This window comes from Cyphomyrmex costatus, unplaced genomic scaffold, assembly GCF_001594065.2.
Source record: "Cyphomyrmex costatus isolate MS0001 unplaced genomic scaffold, Ccosl1.0 scaffold97, whole genome shotgun sequence".
Classification (NCBI taxonomy): Eukaryota; Metazoa; Arthropoda; class Insecta; order Hymenoptera; family Formicidae; genus Cyphomyrmex; species Cyphomyrmex costatus.
In genome coordinates, this window is record NW_017280561.1 from 1,021,153 (window position 1) to 1,041,953 (window position 20,801).

A 20,801-nucleotide genomic window follows, 5' to 3' on the forward strand; every position below is an offset into this window, starting at 1 on the left:
TACGACAAACACTTTTAACATTAAAATGACCGAAGTAGTCAAAATAACTGGTTTCTAATAAAAAAATAACTTAAAATTATAATGGTGCATTTTCTGGTACCTTTTTAAATTGATTTTCAATTCTGTTGTCCAAAAAATTATACATATATTTTATTTATTTTACCTCTTTTTAAAAAAAAAATATATGTATATAACAGGAATTGATCACCAGTGTAGCTTTAATGTCAAATGCTTTTCTGTGAACTCTATCGCGATTGATTGTACCGTAAGCATTACAAAGTGAGCAGTCTGTATAACGTTCTTTATACATATATTTTTCTATCTTTAGTTGCACACTCAATATGCACGTACTAACTCGCGCCGTCACAAATATCAAACATGTACACAACACAAATAAAATTTATCGCATCCCTAAGTGAATTCACGGATCAACAAGTTTTATCATGGCAATAATTTATTTTTGGATCACTGAATCATTTGAATGAATCGCGAAAATTTCTCCGAATACAACAAAAAGAGATTTCTTGTGAAAAATAAAGTATAAACTAAAAAAGCTTTACGTTTTTCAAAAATAATTTTAAAAAATATATATTGAGTTTGTTGTATTTTCTCAATATGCAAAATATTTTTCTTCAAAGATATTTCTTAGAAAGGGTCATTTCATGGTTCAGTAATCCAAAAATTGAGCTTTCTCGGATACATTGTGGATATAAAGTAAAAGTATCAGATATTTAAGTGGGTGGATGTTCGTCTTGTACTTCGTTGCTCTCCGGCAACTTGATGAAGGACAGATCGCCGCCGCTCCACATCGAGTACAATTGTGATCTCGTGCAGTCCTAAAATCAGCGATGTTTATGCTGTGAGACGAGGGCAAGAGAATAAGCAACAGACTAGTTTCTATAATAACATCGGAACATAATGTAATATAACAAAAAGAGTGTAAATAGAAGAATGCAACCGCAGCGAGCCGGTATATTAGTGAAGACTATATATTGAAGACTGAGGATTGTGAATTGAAGACTAACATTCGACCAATCAGAATAAAACGGATTAGAATTAAAAGACTAATTAATCGAATTTCAATTCTCAATCTTCAATTCGTAGTCTGACACGGACTTCGAAGTTATTCGTACGCTATCATTCTTCAATTACATTTTATATGTATCATCTTATAGCATTGCGTCTTATTATTGTTAGCTATTTTATTTAAATCTTCTTTTTCATATTTTTTTGTATATATACGTAGAATTTATCTATTACTCTGGATCACGAAATCCAAAGTTTGTGATGTGAAAATATCAGTGTACGAACATCTTTTTTTTATCACTGTATATCGGTGTCTTAGAAGATACCATTTAATAAACTTAAATTTACTAACATTGTATTCTCTCTCTCTCTCTTTCTCTCTCTTTCTTTCCCTCCACCTCTTTCACTCATTCATTCTCACGTTTCTTTCTCTTCACAGATGAAGAAATAACTGAACTCATTTATTTACCCCGCCACCCGCGCTTTCAGAACCTGATCGGCTGTGTGCCGAGATGCAAGAGTCGGTCGACGAGCTGCTCTTGCGAGACGGCAATGTGTCAGCTGTACCTTCAAAAAAATATTCGATCTGAAATTATCGCTCTAAATCGCCTTTAACGCCACTCTCGGAACATTCTAGCGGTATAAAATATGAGATGGTTAATGCACTCACCAGCTTCGGTTTCTCTGTGATCGCAATGAGAGTGAATGCTGTCCTTGCTATCGCCGTGACTGCCGCTGGCACCGCTCTGTTCTGCAGTAATATTACCACAATATCAATCCCTTTGCGATCTCTTATCAGATTAACAACTTTATCATCGCGGTAAACAACGATGAGAGAAATCTTACCCGAGTCCCTGTGTTCGCTGTGAACACTGTGATCGCTATCACGATGCCCGGATTGATCGGAATGATCACTGGAGTCCTGAGGCCAGCATCTAGGTGAACCTATCCTACGCGACCCCGACCAAATAGCAGAGTCGTAATTCGAGTCGAAATTGCAGGTTGTCAAAGTGACGCCCGGGATATGTTGACTAGTGTAAGCCGAGAGTTGATTGGATGACCGTACTCCTGCACAACGTACAACCTTCGAATCGTAAGATTCGAGAACGCGAAAAACGAGATAGCTACAATTTATATTTAGTTCGTCATGTATGTCCTTTTGATCTAAAGACAAAATTACGAAGGAAAGAAAAGTCGTTTTACTATACAAAAATATAGAATGTTCGGTATTCGAAAAATCGAGCGTTCACCTCAGATAATTATTTTAAATTTTAAATCTCGTAGAGAGATTAAGGCTCGGTCATACAAGTCACAATTTTCGACTCATATATCGTAAAGAATATAATTTCTCTCAAAACTTCCTTCGTAAAATCATCTACACTGTCGTTGCAAACCGTTGTTGAGGGACTGAGGTTTTGCTACCTGGCTTGCAAGACAATAGTTGAATAGCTTCTTGGAGACCATCCTGACTGGCCATCGACGTTTTCCACACCGAGTCAGGCGTGGTAGATCTACTGCGATCCTGCTGAGGCACCCTCAAACGCGACCTCGCATCCTGGCGTGGCCACTCTATAACATGCTTGCAATCCCAAGGCATCGACCAGCGTCTCATTGTGCTCTCGACGGACTCGCCTGACATTTCCGCTGCTGCCGTTTCCGACCATCTCCTTTGAACCTTAATACACACAGCCGAGCATGACGCATCACTACGATAAAGAATGCATGCCGAGCTCACAAAAATGTCAATTACCTGCAAAGGAAACAACGAATATGGCAATGGGGACCTTCGACAATTCTGTGTGGACTGTTGGGTGGACGAGGAGGAAATTGGCGGTACTGGCGAACTGTAAAGACGTTCGAAACATTGTTGAAGCGCAGCGATGTCGCAATCGCCACTACCGCTCTGAGGACAAGAGCATTCCGCCATGCCACCTGAATAATTGGAATCGACAATTAAAAATAGAATTTTCTTAATTTCAAAAACTAAAATATAAGCAAAAAACTAAATTTTCTACTACAATTTCAATTTTTGTTATAGTTGCTTTAATGTTAGGTCACTTATTTTAATATTTTAACTGCCATGTAATAATATGCCAATTGAATTCACTTATATGAGTTCAGGCCATATTGATTTTAGTATTATTTAACACATATTTCTACCATTTTTATATAAACTGAGAACACTTTGAATTGTTTTTATACAGTATATTGTAAATTCTAGAGAAGTCTATTAACTCGCTACTGAAGATTTTTATTTAAAAGCATATTTTTTATTAGAAAATATATATTTTAATGTGAAAAGTCTACTTAAAATGATATTATCAATTATATTAAAAAATGATAATGTATAACATGTCAAAGAATCGATTACAAAAATCTGTACGACAGTCAAGGTTAATATTTTTCAAAAATAATCTTATACTTTTATTCGATTTATATTTGAATAACTGTACACATTACTGAGAATTATATATAATTTTAATAATATAGACTTACCCAAGCACTCGCAACAAGCAACGCAGAACTGATATTGTAAATTTATGAATGTTAAGAGATTTTCTCTGAGAATATCCTGAAAGACCAGAAGTAACTTATCAGTTACGCTAACAGTTTAACAACAAAGTCTAAATGAATATTGTAATTACTGACATGCTTGTCTCCGTCATTGTCGCGAGATTCATGATCCCTCAGAGCAGTGATTACATGATTTTTAACAGTGCTGCTTGCTATGTGCGTAGCTCTTGCCAATTCTTTCCACCCAGCTAGACACTGGCCCGTCAGACGGCACTGTGCCACTGTATCGTGCACTGAGAGAAGTGCTTGCAGGGACTGGGCCAGTTTAGTACCAGCTGTACATAGGCCATTAAGTGTCTGTAGTATGAGAGATTCGATTTTATATATAAGATTTGATTTTACATGGCAGCAGAAAGTACTACCGTAAGCACACCAACCTGTAAGTACGTTAACCAGTTACCGAGGCATTCATTTATCTCTAACTGACCCCTCGAGATTTGGCCGTCAATAGACTTTGGCTCCGTTCCTTCAGCCATAGCTGAACTCTCTTTTAGACAAATCGTCTGATAAAACTCATCATTGCCTTACGCGCAAGCATTTTGAGCACGTAGGAAGTAGACACGATACACAGTTAATTATAACATTTATCGCATTGAATGTTATAGAAGCAACAACTTTGTGGAAAGCCAATAGTTGATGCGTTGATATAACGTTGACCTCTCCTGAAAGAAAAAAAAAAAGTAGGCCATACAAGAGCGCCGCTAAATGAGACTGTCTTTAAATGACAGTATATTATCTCGATACTCACATTTTTCTAATTGAATTAAAGACCCAAGGATTGCGCTATCGATTGTCCCGTGGAAAGGTCATAATTATTTTCCGTAATGACACCGGCGTCGTCCCTCGGACATCCGCCATATGAAAATGAGAGACATCGGATGATAGTTCGGAGCAATTGCGTGCGCATTGCGCCTTTACTTTTGCTCCACTTGTCATCGCTCCGCGTGTTGACCTAAAATAGTACTGCGAGAAGTTGTCAGATGACGCTATTTCATATATTGGGAATTCGAATGATCATGCGGTATACCTAAACGATCGAATAATATAGTGAGTCCGCCAGCCATCAGCTACATCGCTCTTCTCGTCAAAGAATCGCGCGAACATGAATCGAGAGATAAGATTGTTTTAACATCTAGGCATTATCATCTGTATATTAATGTTACCTATTTTGCGATTTTAGACAAAATATTTATACACACATATTCATAAAATTTATTTTTTAAATATTTTGTAAATATTTTTGTAGTCTTAGGTTCCACAGATCATAGACATTTGTTACAAATATTACTAAATATTTATTGTAAATGTTATAGTAAATGCTATGAAAATACTTAATAAGACATTATAATTCAAATAAAAAATACTTATTGGAAATATTTATATTTATATTAATTATAAATATTACATAAAATATTTATATTTTTATAATATTTTATTACAAGTATGCATATTTATTTATGCAGTATTTATATATAATAAAAAATGATAAATTTAATAACGTACATTATCAAAATATTTATATTAATAGTTGCAAAATATCAATTGTTGGTAATGTCATCATTCTTCAATTATCCCGAGATGCCTCAGACCCGTCGAGACCCTCCGGAATCACAAAAATATTTCCAAGGCTGATCGTTTTTAATTAGTATCTTGTCAATGTCACAAAGTGCAGTACAATCGAAATTATTATTTAAAAAAAGTGATCTTTCTTCGGAAAGCCGAAAATTCGTGCATTTTCACTGCATTTGTGACGTTATCATTAACTCATCAGAAAATTTTGTTAAAACTATATACGCTTTCATTAAATATATATATCTCTTTTACCACATTATTTCAAATATAAGTACGTCAATATATCTAGATAATTAAAAAATTGAGAACAAATTCCTCTATTTCGAAAAGACACTAAAATGGAAATTTTTATAAAGAAGATATATAATTTTTAAAAGAAAAATAAGATACAATTTTGACAATTATGACATAAAATTTAGAACGGCTTGTATGTTCAATTACATGATTAATTTTTTTAATTTGGAAGATCAGTTTTTTGGAATCCTATCGACTATAACAGTACTATCATGGTTTTTAATAAAATTACGCTTATTTCTTATTCTAGGAATACGACACATCAAGAAATACCTGTGCGTGCGAGAGTGTGCCTCCGTTTCTCGAGAGTCTACGGAGAAGAGGTAAACGTCGCTGGAGGTGAAAGGGGCCCAGGCTTACGTAGATGATTAAAAAAAAGACGGCGTACGAGAGCAAGGAAGGGAGCAAGACATCGAAGTAGAAACGCGATCGCGCGAAATATCGCAGCGGATTTACAAGGAGAGTCAGGAATGGATTCGAGAAATGGCAGGGGGCCGAAGGCCCAGAGAGGGGACTATTAACGGTAAAGCAGCGGTAACCTTACTATGGCGACTTCGCGTCACTGACCACGACTGAAGTGTTTTTTCCTTGAGTCGATATCCGCGAAGGTAGCGTCATTTTCTTCAAATTTCGTATAGAATATAATTAATAGACTGTCGATCAAAGGGTTCCCTAGAGTTCCTCGTACGTTTAACTTCGTTACTTTAGTCAAGATGTCATGATGGATTTCAATCATTTTTGATCACATCTTGAGGCGCAGTCTGAAGATCCTCTGAGAGAAAACTAGATTTTCGTAAAAATATATGTATATACATATATTGATTCATAGGAATTGTAAATATTTCTATCGGAGAATTTAAAATTGCGCCAAAATTATTGAGATTATTTTAATTTACTGTGTGTTTGTGTAATATCTCTTCGAAAATTCTATTTAGATTTACAAAACAGGAAAATATATAAATGAGATAATTATCTGACACAGATTTTAGACCACGAATTGGATAAAGTGATTCTTATAGATTTTTTGTGTTGTGTGTCTGCTGAAAACTGAATGCTGTTATTTTCAATCAAATTAAATTTCTGTGATAATTGTTTAAATAATAATTGTTTAAAAAAATTATATACAATAATTTTGATTTCCGATTCATAATACAGTAATCACACAAACCTTTACATGCAGATAATTATTTAAATTGCACTAATAGTCGAAAGATTATATTTATCTACGAATTTAAGTTTTCTTCTTTTCAATGTAACTGTTGCTTCTTTTATAAAGCAGCTAATGCAATTGTTGTTTTTTATAAATTTTTTTACTGAAAACGAACCTATACAAATAAAATTGCTCTAACACGTCACATTTTTGAGATACTTTAGACCAAAGATTGCTATTTTCAGTACTATTCGATTCAATTTTATTTACAAATTTATTTTCAGCGACAAAACATTGTCTGTAAAAATCACTTTGTCCCGTTCATAGTCTAGAAAAAATTTTTATATTTGTCGAACAGTGAAATGTATTATTATTATTAATAATTTTCAGAAAAAATATAGATTTTATATTTTTTGTTTTATAAATAGAATTGTATTCAGAAAAGAAATAAATTATAAAAAAGTAATAACCTTATAAAGAGATTTTCTAGTCTATAATGTATGACTATCTCAAGTCTTACTAAAAAATGTATATATTTGGTTACTTATAGATATCTGAATACTTTTTATTTTCTCATGTCAGTTACGCTATTGTCGATCGACAGTTACCGCAGTTATACCGGATTACAATTTAAAAGCGGTCCACCCTCGTAGATGTTATCTACGATGGAACCGGTCCAACGTTACTGCAAGCTTCAAAAAGGGGTCGATCGGTCATAAATGATTTTTTAGTCTAATCCGGTTTTGAACCAGAACTTACTCATGTTTCTAAGCTGTCAGAGATAATTGGAGCAAGAAATTTAAACAGGATTTAGCATCTATGAATTTTTTAAAATTTGAGTAACTATCAATTTGCTTGATGATGTGTTAAACCAGAATAATACTTCATAATTCTCATCATAATACGCGCTATAACTTTCAAAGTAAATCGTCACTATGAAAAGTGAAATCTTTAAAGATCTTTTTCGAGAGACTGGCTTAATTTTCATTCCTTAGAGTAAGATTCTACTTCAAAGAATTCAGAGAGTAGAGTTAGTATTTTTTATTTGTACGAAATGTTTCGAAATTTGCATCAAATTTCAAAAGTTCATTTTTTTAAATAAAATTATTTATAAAAAACAGAATTAGTTTTTTTAAAGTGAGGTGTACTTAATTTTAGAAATCCATGTGAAAGTTATTAAATAAATAAAACAATCCGTTCACGCAGCTGCATTTTGCATCTATAGATTACATAATATAATATATGCGTTAATACAAGAAATTATTAATCAGAGTAGCATCTGTGTCAAACGTAACATTTCTATTATCGAATTATTATTGTTCAATTATTCTTAGAACGCATCAATTTATCCTATTTTTTAAAAGTTATTTCTTTACAACATAAGTTCTATGCTATTTCCTCTTGAATTTCAATCTTACATGCACAAAAGAACAGTTTACTGAATAAATATTAAAAAATTTAAAATAACAAAAATAGAAATATAGACTCTAACAAATAAAAACAAAAATTAAAGTTGCCAATAAGAACTGACATTGAATGCGTGTGTAATTCAATTTATTAATAAGAAAAAAATCTCAACATTCTGTCAAAGATAACAATATAAACGTTTCGATCCCATTCTGAAATTTAGCTATAATAGATACAGATAAAAAAATAATTTTGTTGGATTATCAAAATAATTATGTACAGGATTCAAATTGATACTAGAATAAAAAAAATTTTTATAATACTTCAACAAAACTTGTTCTTTCCATATGCTTATTAAAGTTACAAAAATTAATTATCTCTAATTGTAATGGTTATAAAAATAAAATTATTATTTCAGTTTTTTTTTTATGTAAAAATTAATTTGTACTTTATTTTACGAAATCACTGGTTCAATTGAAGTTAACTCCTCTCCTTGTCAAAAATACTCACTATTCTTCTCGTGGCATTTAACGAAACTAAGGCGGCTGAAGAAGTACACGAATAAAGGTCTAATGAACTAGCTAAAGCTGATGTTACGCTACATGAAAACGTAGCAGCATAATGTAGCTGAACGTAGTTGCTGCTCCGACTCGGCTGGTCGACTCTACTCGGCGCGAAACTTTCATCGCCATCGAGAGAGCAAAGCAGGCCTGAGGCCCGGGGCACTCGACGGCCGACCGGTGAAGGGAACGGATCATCGTCAAGTTATCCCGACTCGTTGCACGGCGAGCAAAACTACGGGTAAAATGCCGTCTAGTTAATTCCGTCGTTGTCGTTAAGTTAAACGCGAATTTTTCATTAGATTCACCGTAGGTTCGCGTGTCAACCGAATGTCATATCAGATTCGAGAATATAATCTCGCGAGTGCGAGCTGATAAAGACGGCCGAAACGCGTCATGGAGAATCCTGAAGAAGTAGCAATCGCTCGACCATGTCGCAGTTAGCTCGAGGTTTAACCATCTGAATGATCTTGGATCGAGTAGTATATTCGGTTATGATTGAGGAGTGACCGATGGTGACGAGTGCGTAAGATAGTCGAGGAAATATCAAAGAAGCGCGGGACTGCACACTGAAAATATCATAGTACAAAGGGATTAACTGTAGCATCGTTAAGCGCCTTGAAAAATCAGGAAAGTACCGAATCTTGAAGGATCTAAAGAGGCGAGCGGCTTTCAGGTTCTGGTGGAAACACGTTCTTATCAGATTATTCTACCCGGTGTTTCGGCTTCATTAATTTCATTGGCTTTATCGGAGGGAAGAAACCCATTTCTCGTGAAAGTTCGTAGTGCGCGAGTGCCTTCAAGAGATCCTTGTGAGTGGGTCCCGCGAATGTTCGAGTGCTAAGGTGGTTCCTGATTCGCTGGATCGTCAATGTGATCGCGCCGTCGTCCCGCTGATCTGTGGAGAATGATGTTGATGTACGGGATTATTCTGCCCTTCGTGGCAAACCTCGTGTATACGCAAGGCACGTATATATGTCACGATATTTATAGATTCCAAAATTTTGAATGTGGCGTGAATCGAAGTGAAGGCAAAGATTAAAACTAGAGCTGTATAAAGTTTCTAATAGAGTTTGTAGCAATTTCACAAAATTGTGCGATGTAAAAAGGTGTATATACTTTTTCCCCGTATATATACTATCTCATTTTAATCTTAGAACACACATATGGTCTCCCAGACCAAATCGAAATTCCACTTGCTCCATACATGAAGAAAAGAAAGAGAGAGTTTTATTGCATAACTTAATAATATAACATTTTTTGGTGTAATAACCTATGCAAATATATATATTTCTAAAAATATAAAAATTGAGTTCTTGAGATGAAAGAAATTAAATTTGTTAATTAACAGACGATTGAGAACACTAATAAACGCAGTAATTTGTGCGTAATAATAAACGAAATGTATTATATTTAGAAATTTTACATCAATTATATAAAGATCATTTACAATGTTTTTATATTCCTGTAAATCTCAGAATTTTAAAATAAAAAAAAGTGTAAAAATAATATTAATCCAAATCGAAGCCTATCAAAATTATAATGGGTCTTTCAGACCTTGGTGCGCGTTTTCGGAATTTTTCGGAAGGTGTATCTAGAGTTATTAACTTGGGTCTCTCGTAGAATTAATAAAATTTTGCTTAATAAAATCACTTGTGATAAAACTCCCTAGGTTACGCGATTTCTATAATACCGAAACAGTTTATATAGCATTATATTTTGAAAAGATTTAATGAACTTGTCTCTGGCTTACATATAGAAACTATAAATCCAGACTATCAATTTCTCATCTGCATGTGATATTTAAAAGTGACGAAATCTACTTCGATTGTAAAAACGTGATATAAGTTTATTATCCTCTGGAACTTATCATTTACTTGAAACATAAGATCTTATTAACTAAGCTTCACAATCTGTATAAACTTCAATTTAATTTAAAAAAATTGCTTAGGTTTTATTATCCAAATACGCGCGCGCGAAAATAGAGATTTTTAAATTTTTTTATTAATTTCAATTAATTAATTGAAACCTTATTGCAGTAATAAGCAATTACGCCACTTTCGAATTATATTTTCTATTTTTCTCTTTGTTGTTTTTTTTTCTGCAAACAAATAAAAAGACGCGATTACACAATTCAGATATAATCGAAGCGTTTCACGCGAGAAAAAAAAGATGCCCGTCTTACAAAGAGAATCCTTCCTCGCTGAAAACCTATCGCTCGCGATCAAATCTCTTGCAAAATGCAAAACAGATGCAAGTACGCGTGCATCCTCTCTCTGCGTCGCTCCCCGGCGCGCGTCTTACTCGGGAGAGTGCATGCTGCTCCCCAAGTGCAGCACTCCCAATTCCCAATGGCAAGACTCCTCCACAAATACGTCGGAATAAATCTGCTTAATTTTTTTTTAGATTTTACTTTATTTGCGAATCACATATGTTTACTAGAAAAAGCCTCAAACGTCTGGAATTAAGGATGATTGCAAATGAATATTCAATTCGCCATAGTTTCCGAGAATAATTATCCATATAATGAGACACTTTAACGGCAATGAGATTGACAGTGACTGAAGCGGAGAGAATATCCACTTGTTTTGCTCGATTCGTGAGAACGTCCTTTATTAAAACTGCCAAACGCGGTCTCCTAAAAGTAGGAAGGTAAGGGATTCCTTACTCGCTTACGGACTCGCTGGTTTTATCCGTCTTGTCCCTGGCGAGCAAGGAAAGGAGTATAAGCGAGCAGAAACAGGTACCGCCCACTCTCGGTTCTCGTCCTCGCTGGTTTTCTGATGTCTCGAGGTCACCCGATGTATATCCGCGTAGAGTCCTGTCGCTCGTGTCGCTTCTCACGCATTCTGTCGGTTCGTAAAATAGCTAAAGTCGAAAAACGCTCCTCGAAAACCAGAGTTTTTTTTCTTTTCCGATGTCGCGGAACATATTATAATAACTCCCTCGGATACTCCCTCGGAAGCGAAAACACCTTGTCTCTAAATGCCAACAAGTAAAAGTCTTGGGATACTATCCCGTTCTACTTCGTGGCGCGCGTTTCGTTGCCGTCTAACAGTCGCGTTAATTCGTCGTAATAAAATATATTTTTCATCGCAGCAACAAATGCCATGGATTAAAAGTGCTTTGCACACATTCTACTTAATATAATTATACATTTTGCTATGACGCAAACGGGCTGTCAGCCGTTAATTCTCGCATGTGAGAATGTGAGGAAATACATACGATGATAAATGCGTTCACGCGATCTCGTAGATCTTGATTACGCGATTATAACAAAATGTATCCAAAAACGCATAAATACTAAGTAAACCGAAGATATTCTGAAATTCATAGCATCTAAATTTGGAGCTCTAAAGGTCTAAATCTAAAGCATATAAAATCACAGAAAAGACAGTCTACGATTCACGACCTGAAATAATGATAACTTTCACCCATCAGTACATTTGTTTGTGTTAATAGTAAGATGGACATATCTTGACAGCCATAATCATTAAGATGTGCCAATCTGACAATTATCATAATAGTAATTTAATACTATAGTTTTTGTAACCAAAGAATGTATTGATGAGCAGATTTGGCCGTCTTTATCATAATGCCATATTATCCAATTTCCAAACTTTGGTCAACTCTATATCAGTTCTGTGTCAATTTGTTGAAAATAAATGTGTTAATTTACACTACATTCTTTAATGATATTTCGTGCACCACTCTAGATATCCTCGGTAATACAAAATCGGAGAATCAGACTAAAATTCCATCAAACGATAATCATATCTGTTTTAGAACATCAAAACTTCAAGTTGAAAATTCGCTAAAATTAAACGGCATAAGTTACATTATGCACTTCCAGAGTGAGTCAGAGTTAAAAGAGTTCGAGTTGTATGTACGTGGCAGGGTACACCGGAAGTAGGGGAGACCCACCTGTCCCAACCGAAACACGATCTGGCGGCGACGTCCGACCTACTTTGTGCTTCGAACCTTCTATTTTCCTCCATAAGAAATAAACAGGCTCGGAACTAGACCGGTAGCGGCGCGAGAAACGGGATATGTAGATGATACGTTTACGTCGAGGCGAGCCGCTTTTACATATTTCCACGAACCGTTATCCTTGAAACGCCGAGTTATCTAACGATGTCTGGAACTAAGTAGATCGTACCGATCGCGCCCACTACGATCTGCTACTATCACCAGATTGATTTCGTCCTTCGCGCGAGCCTGTTCCCGCATTTATTTCTTCCTCGATGTATACGTAATCGAGAATTCCACTGGGAATATGCAGTTTTTTTTGCATAAGAAATTATTTGCCTCTAAGGAATATTTTAAAGTGTCTAAAAGCTAAATACAAGGTGTGCTTCGTGTTTGACACGTGAAATATTTTTTTTAATGCTTCTTAATTATTTAACAGGCAAATCTAAGAAATTTCCAACAAAAACTAAGATATAAATAGCTAGTGTTTAAATAAAAATAAATTAAACAAATTTAGATATAACTGAATTCTTCTAAGTATGATATATATTACACGAAAAAGATAAACATTTATCTCGAACGAAAACTTAATAAATCAAGATATTCCGGAGGAGTATTCAAGTTTCAAGTTATTGGAAGAGTCTAATACAGTGCCACTTGATAGTTGTTTCAAAGTTGCTTGAACTTTCCGTTATATCGAGTAGAATGTCGAAGTGTGGGAGGAGATTGGCGCTATAGCCATACAGATTCCCGGATGGGAACACTCCTGTGCTCGGAAATAATCGAGCGTGAATTCCATTTAGGCATGTACCTGCGCTCAACTGAGCTTGCGAAATGGAAAAGGCAGAGAAAACGTATATACCTCCGATGAAACACAAATGCAATTGTAAAAATAACGTTCCATTTGTGACAACAAGACAAAATTAATAGCACACGATTCCATGAAATGCGTGGTAGAGAACTTTTCTTTTCTTTTTTTATCAAGATATTTAACTATTTTGGCGAAATGTAAAAAAATCACAAGTATTTTTCAAACTTTTAGTTGGCGATGTCATAACTTTTTATTTCTCTTTTTATATATATAATTTTCTATTCTTGGCCTATATCTTCATTCTTATCACTATTTCCTTTTTTTTCGTCTTTAATTATTTAATTCTCTCTTTCTATTTTCTCAGTATGTTACCTTTCACCATGTTTAAATTCTTATTCCATACAGCCTTCTCAATATTTATACATAATAAACTAATAATATGGTAATAAATAGAACTGGTACAGCTAAAATATTAAAACATTGCGTCACTGCATTTTTATTCTATTTTTAAATAAATTCCTGCCATAGCCTGGTAGAAACGAGTCTCGACAGATTCGTGAAATTACTTGTTTAGTAACAATATACTTGATAGAAGGTTTGCAGAGAAACTGGTCCTCGTGCTGACGATTGTAATATAAGTATGCATGTATACGTGACCGAGAAAAGCGCTACTTTGTGAAAGTGTTCACATTATATCAAAATTCCAACAGCGATTCTTTTCTCCGCAATTTTCTCCTAACTGTTACAAGACAAACAATTATAACTTGTAACGATGAATTTATTTTATCCACTGGTCTTTCTTAAATTTTTATAATTTTAAAATTCCAACAGCAATTCTTCTTGCGGTTTTCTCTTAACTGTTGCAAGACAAACAATTATAGATTGTAAAAATGAAATTATTTATAATCAAACGTTTCTCAGATTTTTGCGATTGTCTATTGAACAATACTACTTGCGGTTATACTCTCAATTTGATTCATTGGAGGTTGTATTATGAATCTCAATTAACACATTCCGTCGCGTGGGTCACTTACGACCTACGCTGGACTTTCCGTTCAAGTGGTTCGATATTTTGGCTATAAAAAGAAATTATGGAAAACAAAATAACTAAAATAGGAAAACAAACGAGAGCATAGATAACGCGTAAAAATTTAAAAGATAATTAGTTTGTTCGAAAAATTCGTTTCAAAAGAAGTTTTCAAAATTCATCTCGATTAATTCTGTCAATAAAGAACCTTTATTTTTCAGCAAAGGCATCATGCAGCTACTAGAAACATATACCAAAGTCATTGAACAAAGCAGTGCATATTTGTCACAATAATTAAAAAAAATTAAGTTACTCTCTTAATAAAATATTGTATTTTATTCTGAACTTACATAGAAGATTTTAAACAAATTTTCTACGAACAATCTAATATAATTTGCTAGATATACTTACATAATTAATACAACTATGTAATTATATATAATAACATAACGTACATTTGGAGAATTATATTTTATAATTAAATAATTAATACAATCACGTAATTACAAAATAATTTGTAATATCATACGAGATACACATAATTGATGCATGATGCAATATATTGATATTAAAGCTTCTTTTCTTCATAATAATAACTCTTTTATAATTATTTTTTAATTATCATGAAATAACGACCCGAAATAAAATATCATGAGTTATCGGTGATGAGTCCATGATGGTCAAATCCATTAAAAATTTGTGCGGCACGGAAAGTATTAAAAAGAAATACATTTTAAATTGGTAAAGAGAGGAAGAATGAACGGCACTGCTTGAAAGATAGGTAATTCATTTACACGGTTACAAATTTCAATGTCGAACATAAGAGATACAGCCGTCATTTTCTATAATGACACATAATAAATAATAATGCTTTTCGAGAATAAGCAAAGAAAAAAATCTTGGTTTACAATTCAGTTAAATATGCAAATTTCGTTTTCCACCTTCGACTCGCACCAGCCACGCTGGTTGATTTTGTAATACACGATCGCCTTCTCACATCCCTTTCTCATTTTTCACCTTTACAAAGTATAGTAGTGGTGTTTGCTCGCGAGAGGTGTCTAACGAGAGATAGTAGAGTTCGCACGCTGCCGATTGCTGCCAATAGTACCGATTCAGACGGATCGCATTCGCGCGCGGGTGGCATGGCAGGTCAGCCGCGATTGCCCTACATAATGTAACGTTCACGTTCGCGCGATGGGAAGTAAAAACTACGTCCTCGGTAGAGAAGGAGAACTCTTTTCCCTCTCCATTTCGGGAAAGAGGAAACGGATAGACGAGATACGCTGGGACGATTGTAACATTTAGATATTAGGGCTACACCGGAATGCGAAGCGCGCCATGAACATAATCGAACGCATGCTTAGGTGGGGTCCTTGAGATGCGGCGCGAACGCCGTGACGAGATGCAAATGAAACGAACTATTTCTGCTCGATTCACTTCCGTTTGGATTTTCGAGAGAAGAAATAAAAAGATTCGATAAAAATTTGTTTTCCTCTGGAATAGTTTTATTGAACGAAATCGTGAATTGTGCTGTTAATGAAGAGGAAATTAATGAAAGAAAAAAACGTAAAATTTTGGCTACTTTATTTACATAAAATTTTTATTTGCACGCAAAAGTGCATGTAGACAATCGAGCTGCATAAAGTAATAATATACGTAGACAAATATAATTTCGTTTCTGAAATTTTTATTTATGCGTAAAAGTGCTTGTAAGTATCGATCTCTAGACAATAATGTAATGTGTGGAATGCAGTTTGTGCGTAGTAGTGTCGTGTATGTTTCTTTCCTTTTAATTTGATCAATATTTATGCACATATAGTGTATGATAATTATGCTGTAAGCAATAACCTTTGTGTGCGAACGAACTATCGACAAATGTGTTGTAGGCCATCGACTCGTAGACAAACGGAATCCTTCTAAAAATAAAACGTTATTTTCTAAACTTTTTTGTTAGTAATTTTCGAATAATGGTCGACGATTAAAACTTTCTCAAGATCACTCAAGATCATGATCTTGATAATATATGTCAAGGTTAAGATCGTTGAGAGAGACTCCCCCATCTTTATTTTTACAATAATATACATATATGTATCCTACCATAGCATATACATATGTATATGTGCAAAAATATACATATTTTGGTGAAATGACACGCCTATAATTCTCGAATTAAGTATATCCTTTTAATACAATTTGTACGTCTCAGAATTTTTTCACATTAGTAATCAAAACTTTCTTTCTAATTTACGCATACTTAGTCACAAAAATTGCATATACAAAGAAGGACATATAAGTATTATAAAAAAAAGTACGAAAGAAGTCTAATTCCATTTGTTTCTATTCTCCATTTGAGATATTTTTATATCATACTACAACTTCGATGATTAAATAAAATAGCGTGTAAACGTAGAACGTAATTTATAATTTATGATGTATATATGTGTGTATTGTGCAATACATTAAAAGATAAATTCTGAGAACACGCTGTCATACGTTGTATCCTTTTTCTTCCATAAACTTGTACTAATTGCACGTAAAAAGATCGCACGTGCCGGTTTTCACGATACTCTCATCGTGACGCCTCGTCGTCGTCCTTGAAGGTCATCGAAGCAGTGAGGATGCACCCTTGCCGAATCGGCCTAGAAAGCCGCTGCTTGGCGTGCAGTTTTGACGGATCGAGTCACTGCACTACGGCGTGTTTCGTAACATTTCACGGCAGGTTAAGCGTAGAAAGATGGTGCAACACGGCTCGATACACCACGCGCGTTTTGTACAATGGATTAGGAAACCTTGATATAAAACGGGCTCTCTTCGAATTTTCCTGCGATAGTGCTAAAAAAAAAAAAGACAACGGAGAAAAAACGGGAGTCTGTGCAACCGACAAAAAGAACACGATAGTCCGTTAAAACGACGTCGTAAACGTTTACGGAATGCTCTACTTCATTCTATTGTTTCATTAAGAGACAAGTTAGATTCGATCAAGTTAGAACGAACATTTCTCAAAAGAGAAAAATATCGAGGAGGATATTATTTACTACAATTCTTTTACCTTTTTTTTTTATATTGTACATTTTTATGATTTCCAATATAAATGCAAATTTTATGGTTTACCGTATTAATGTATTGTTCAACGATGACTATATCCATTGATGATGTAATCGATGAGATTCTCTTCGCGCAGATTAATCTAATAAAATATTCAGAATTTCAGAAATGCCACACTAATTTAAAATATTAAAGTTAAAACTTATTTATATTTACATGTAATGGTACGCATATACAAAATAATAAATATTCACAACAATAATCATAAAACGTAACGAATAGTTGTTATAATTGCTGGTAAACATGTATACGATAACAGATGTCAAATCTTTTGCTGAAAGTAGGTACAACAGCAAATAAAATTCTCAACCGGTTTCTCTCGACAATAAAGTTCGTTCTCGATAGCATCGTTTTTACATAAACAGTCGACACGTAATAGCTTGGTTGATTACGCCAATCAAAAATCGCTGGTTAGAGCGGAGAAAAAGTGTCGCGTGTCTGATTTGATCGGCACGACGAGCCTTGTCTTCCGCAGGCAACTTCCGCTAAATTCGATGTGATCAGATCGCCATTGTTCTCAGTCCCGAAAGCTCTTATTGTCCCAAAGCGTGCGACTGGCAACGCATGTCGTAAGTTCGACCGGTTCGAAGGGAAAGTGATGGAAAAATGCACAATTGTTAGAAAGAAGTGAGCTCATCGAAAAAAACCTATATAATTATATAAAAATACAATATCCTTATTTATTATAATATAAAGGAAAAGAGGAAATAAGACTTTTTCCTTAGGTGAAAAGTATTTCAATAAACTGATTAAACATTCAATAATTAATGATATTGTACTTCATCAGTTATTACTGTGATTAGTTGATCAGTATTACGCATTTGAGGCTTTCACGGGTACTTTCTTCAATTGAGGCATTAATAATGAAGAAAGACACGGTGATAATCCGCAAACCTTCTGGTATAATTGAAGTCGATCAGTACATTGAGATACTTTTTCCCGAGAGCAGTATTAAAAGATTTAATTGTTTAAAAGCTTAGTTTAAAAAGCATAAATCTGCTTCTATACATTTTAGTAGAACGGAAATTATCAAATTCCTTACATTTTCAAGACATAGAGTACATATGTAAATTTAATTTAATAATTTAACAGACTTTGTTTCCTTGTTTTCCCATCAAAATCATCCATTTCAATTGTACTTTCTACATTTTGCATTGCGTGTATTTTCACATAAATATGAATACATTGTTTCATTTTAGACGCAGAAAGTGTAACCAAGTGCAGCGTGCAAAGATAGGTTCGTTACCTCGATACTCGCTGTAACGTTAAGCGGCAAATTTCTGATTTGTTGCAAAAGGCTGAATTGTACCTTTAGGTACTCGCGGTACTTGAATTTATACCGACGAAAGAAAAGGCTCAAAGATCTCGCGAATTAATCGTGGAAAAATGTTATGTGTTGATCGTTAGGTAATGGTAATCTTGACGCGAGAGAAATTATAATTGTAAAGCCTTCTTCCGCTATTGTATCGACATGTACACCCGGTGGATCGACCTCTCCCTCTTGCGATAGATCACGGGCACACCTACTTTCTAACTTCCTCGACAATCGATTCTACTGATACCAGGTGCGCATGTGTGCAACGTTACAGATCCGCGGTGCACAGGTCGATCGTGTTATATTTACGTTCTTACTTAACGCGGGAGAGCGACAACATGCCGCACGTAGAGGTGCAGGTATTACAAAAGTCCATCTCGTAAGTCGATCGCGTGATTTTTTTACATCTTCAACTGGACCTGATACAATTATTGAAATCGAATTTTTTAATTTAGCTGATAGCATTATTTCGTTAAGAGAATTTAAGTATTCGTTAAGCCTACAAAGATTTATAACAGTATATCACAAACGAATTCGTAATAATTGCAAATAACTTCGTAAGTAACTAAGTTCATAATCAATAAAATTTCAGATTATTAAATTATTAATCTTTTATTACTGTCGTGGATCCTTCGTTACTTTAACACCATACTTGTCTGAATGAACAGTTAAAAAAGCCTTATTTATTCAAAATTATTTTTATTGTAAAAATATTTTTCATATTTTTACATTTGAAGTATTTGAAATTTTAGCCAGATACGATTCAAAATAATTTTATTAGACTATCAAAATAAATATAATAGGATGCTGGCTATAGTAAATCAATGATATTTCAAATATTATATTTATTAATATGCTCACACACATTATATTGTAATTTCAATTATTTCTTTAGAATCTTTATAAGTAATAACTTACAGTTATATTGACTGTCTCGAAATATACTTTTTGTTTAAACAACAATTAAAATATGTAAATATACCAAGTCAGGACAGGTTATCGTATTATCGTATACGTTGTTACAACTGTTTCTGCTTCTCTGCCGTTATACACATAATCTCGACATAAATTCAGCAACAACTGATGTTGTGATCTTTCTTTTTTTATAAGATTTTGTTATTATAAGTCTCTTAATAATTAGAATTTGTCAGTATGGCATAGGATTAGAGTTCATATCAAATGTTTTTCTCTTCATATACAGACGGTACAAAAATTAATATAAAAAAAATTGTTACTAACTTAACTTTGGTACGAAGATATTGTCTGTGGTACTTCGAGAGCAATAATCTGAGTATCAATTTTTCAACGCGTAACAAATTTTATACTGGTATTCATTTTTATACCTGCACTGCACGTAAGGCGCAGGCGCACGCAACGCGTTGGGACGTTGAGACTTATTTTACAAAAAAACAAATTTGAAACTTATAGATTTCAGGAACAGAAAAATCAGACAATATCTCTGTATCAAATTTAATCGAGCAACAATATTTTTTCTAATATTTTGCTGCTGCAATTTTGCCTGTATTTTTCATTGTTATTTACATGTATCTTGCAAGTAACAGATTCAAAATTTGAATATTCTGATAGCAACAAATTCTTACGTCAAGTACTATCAAGTGCTATCTATATTTTTTTTTGCGGAACGTCATTTTCTTAAGATAACTTATCAAAGAACACATTTTTTTCTTTAGTAACTTTTTAGCCACAAATAAATATTAATTAAAATTGATTCTGTTCATTTTGTGTCGCTAACTTATAAGATACTCTGCTGCTCTGTCGTTTCAATCTCTGAGTTTTCAATTTCGATTGGAAAAATTACTTTCGATGAAATTACTTTCGAATATTTTTTGTTAAACCATAAATAAATATTTTATAATCGAATGGTAGAGAGTAGCTCTAAGAGCTTGTGACTTACATCGATATATCTTAAAATATATCTTAAAATATATCATAATCATGTTTCGTAATTCGAATTCCTTCATGTATTTGCA

The 20,801-nt window shown here is 34.0% G+C and overlaps 1 protein-coding gene across 1 annotated transcript; it reads right to left on the bottom strand.

Moving 5' to 3' along the window:
• Positions 1 to 605: 605 nt before the first annotated feature.
• On the bottom strand, positions 606 to 4,415 carry LOC108782130 (uncharacterized). The gene is made up of 10 exons (XM_018550308.1): positions 4,349 to 4,415; positions 3,978 to 4,262; positions 3,676 to 3,897; positions 3,523 to 3,598; positions 2,777 to 2,958; positions 2,449 to 2,701; positions 1,873 to 2,094; positions 1,697 to 1,777; positions 1,496 to 1,593; positions 606 to 836 (listed from the first exon to the last, which is right to left on the bottom strand). The coding sequence occupies exons 2-10, from the start codon at positions 4,074 to 4,076 to the stop codon at positions 732 to 734; spliced, it is 1,338 nt and encodes a 445-aa protein (XP_018405810.1). The 5' UTR covers positions 4,077 to 4,262; positions 4,349 to 4,415; the 3' UTR covers positions 606 to 731.
• Positions 4,416 to 20,801: the final 16,386 nt, after the last annotated feature.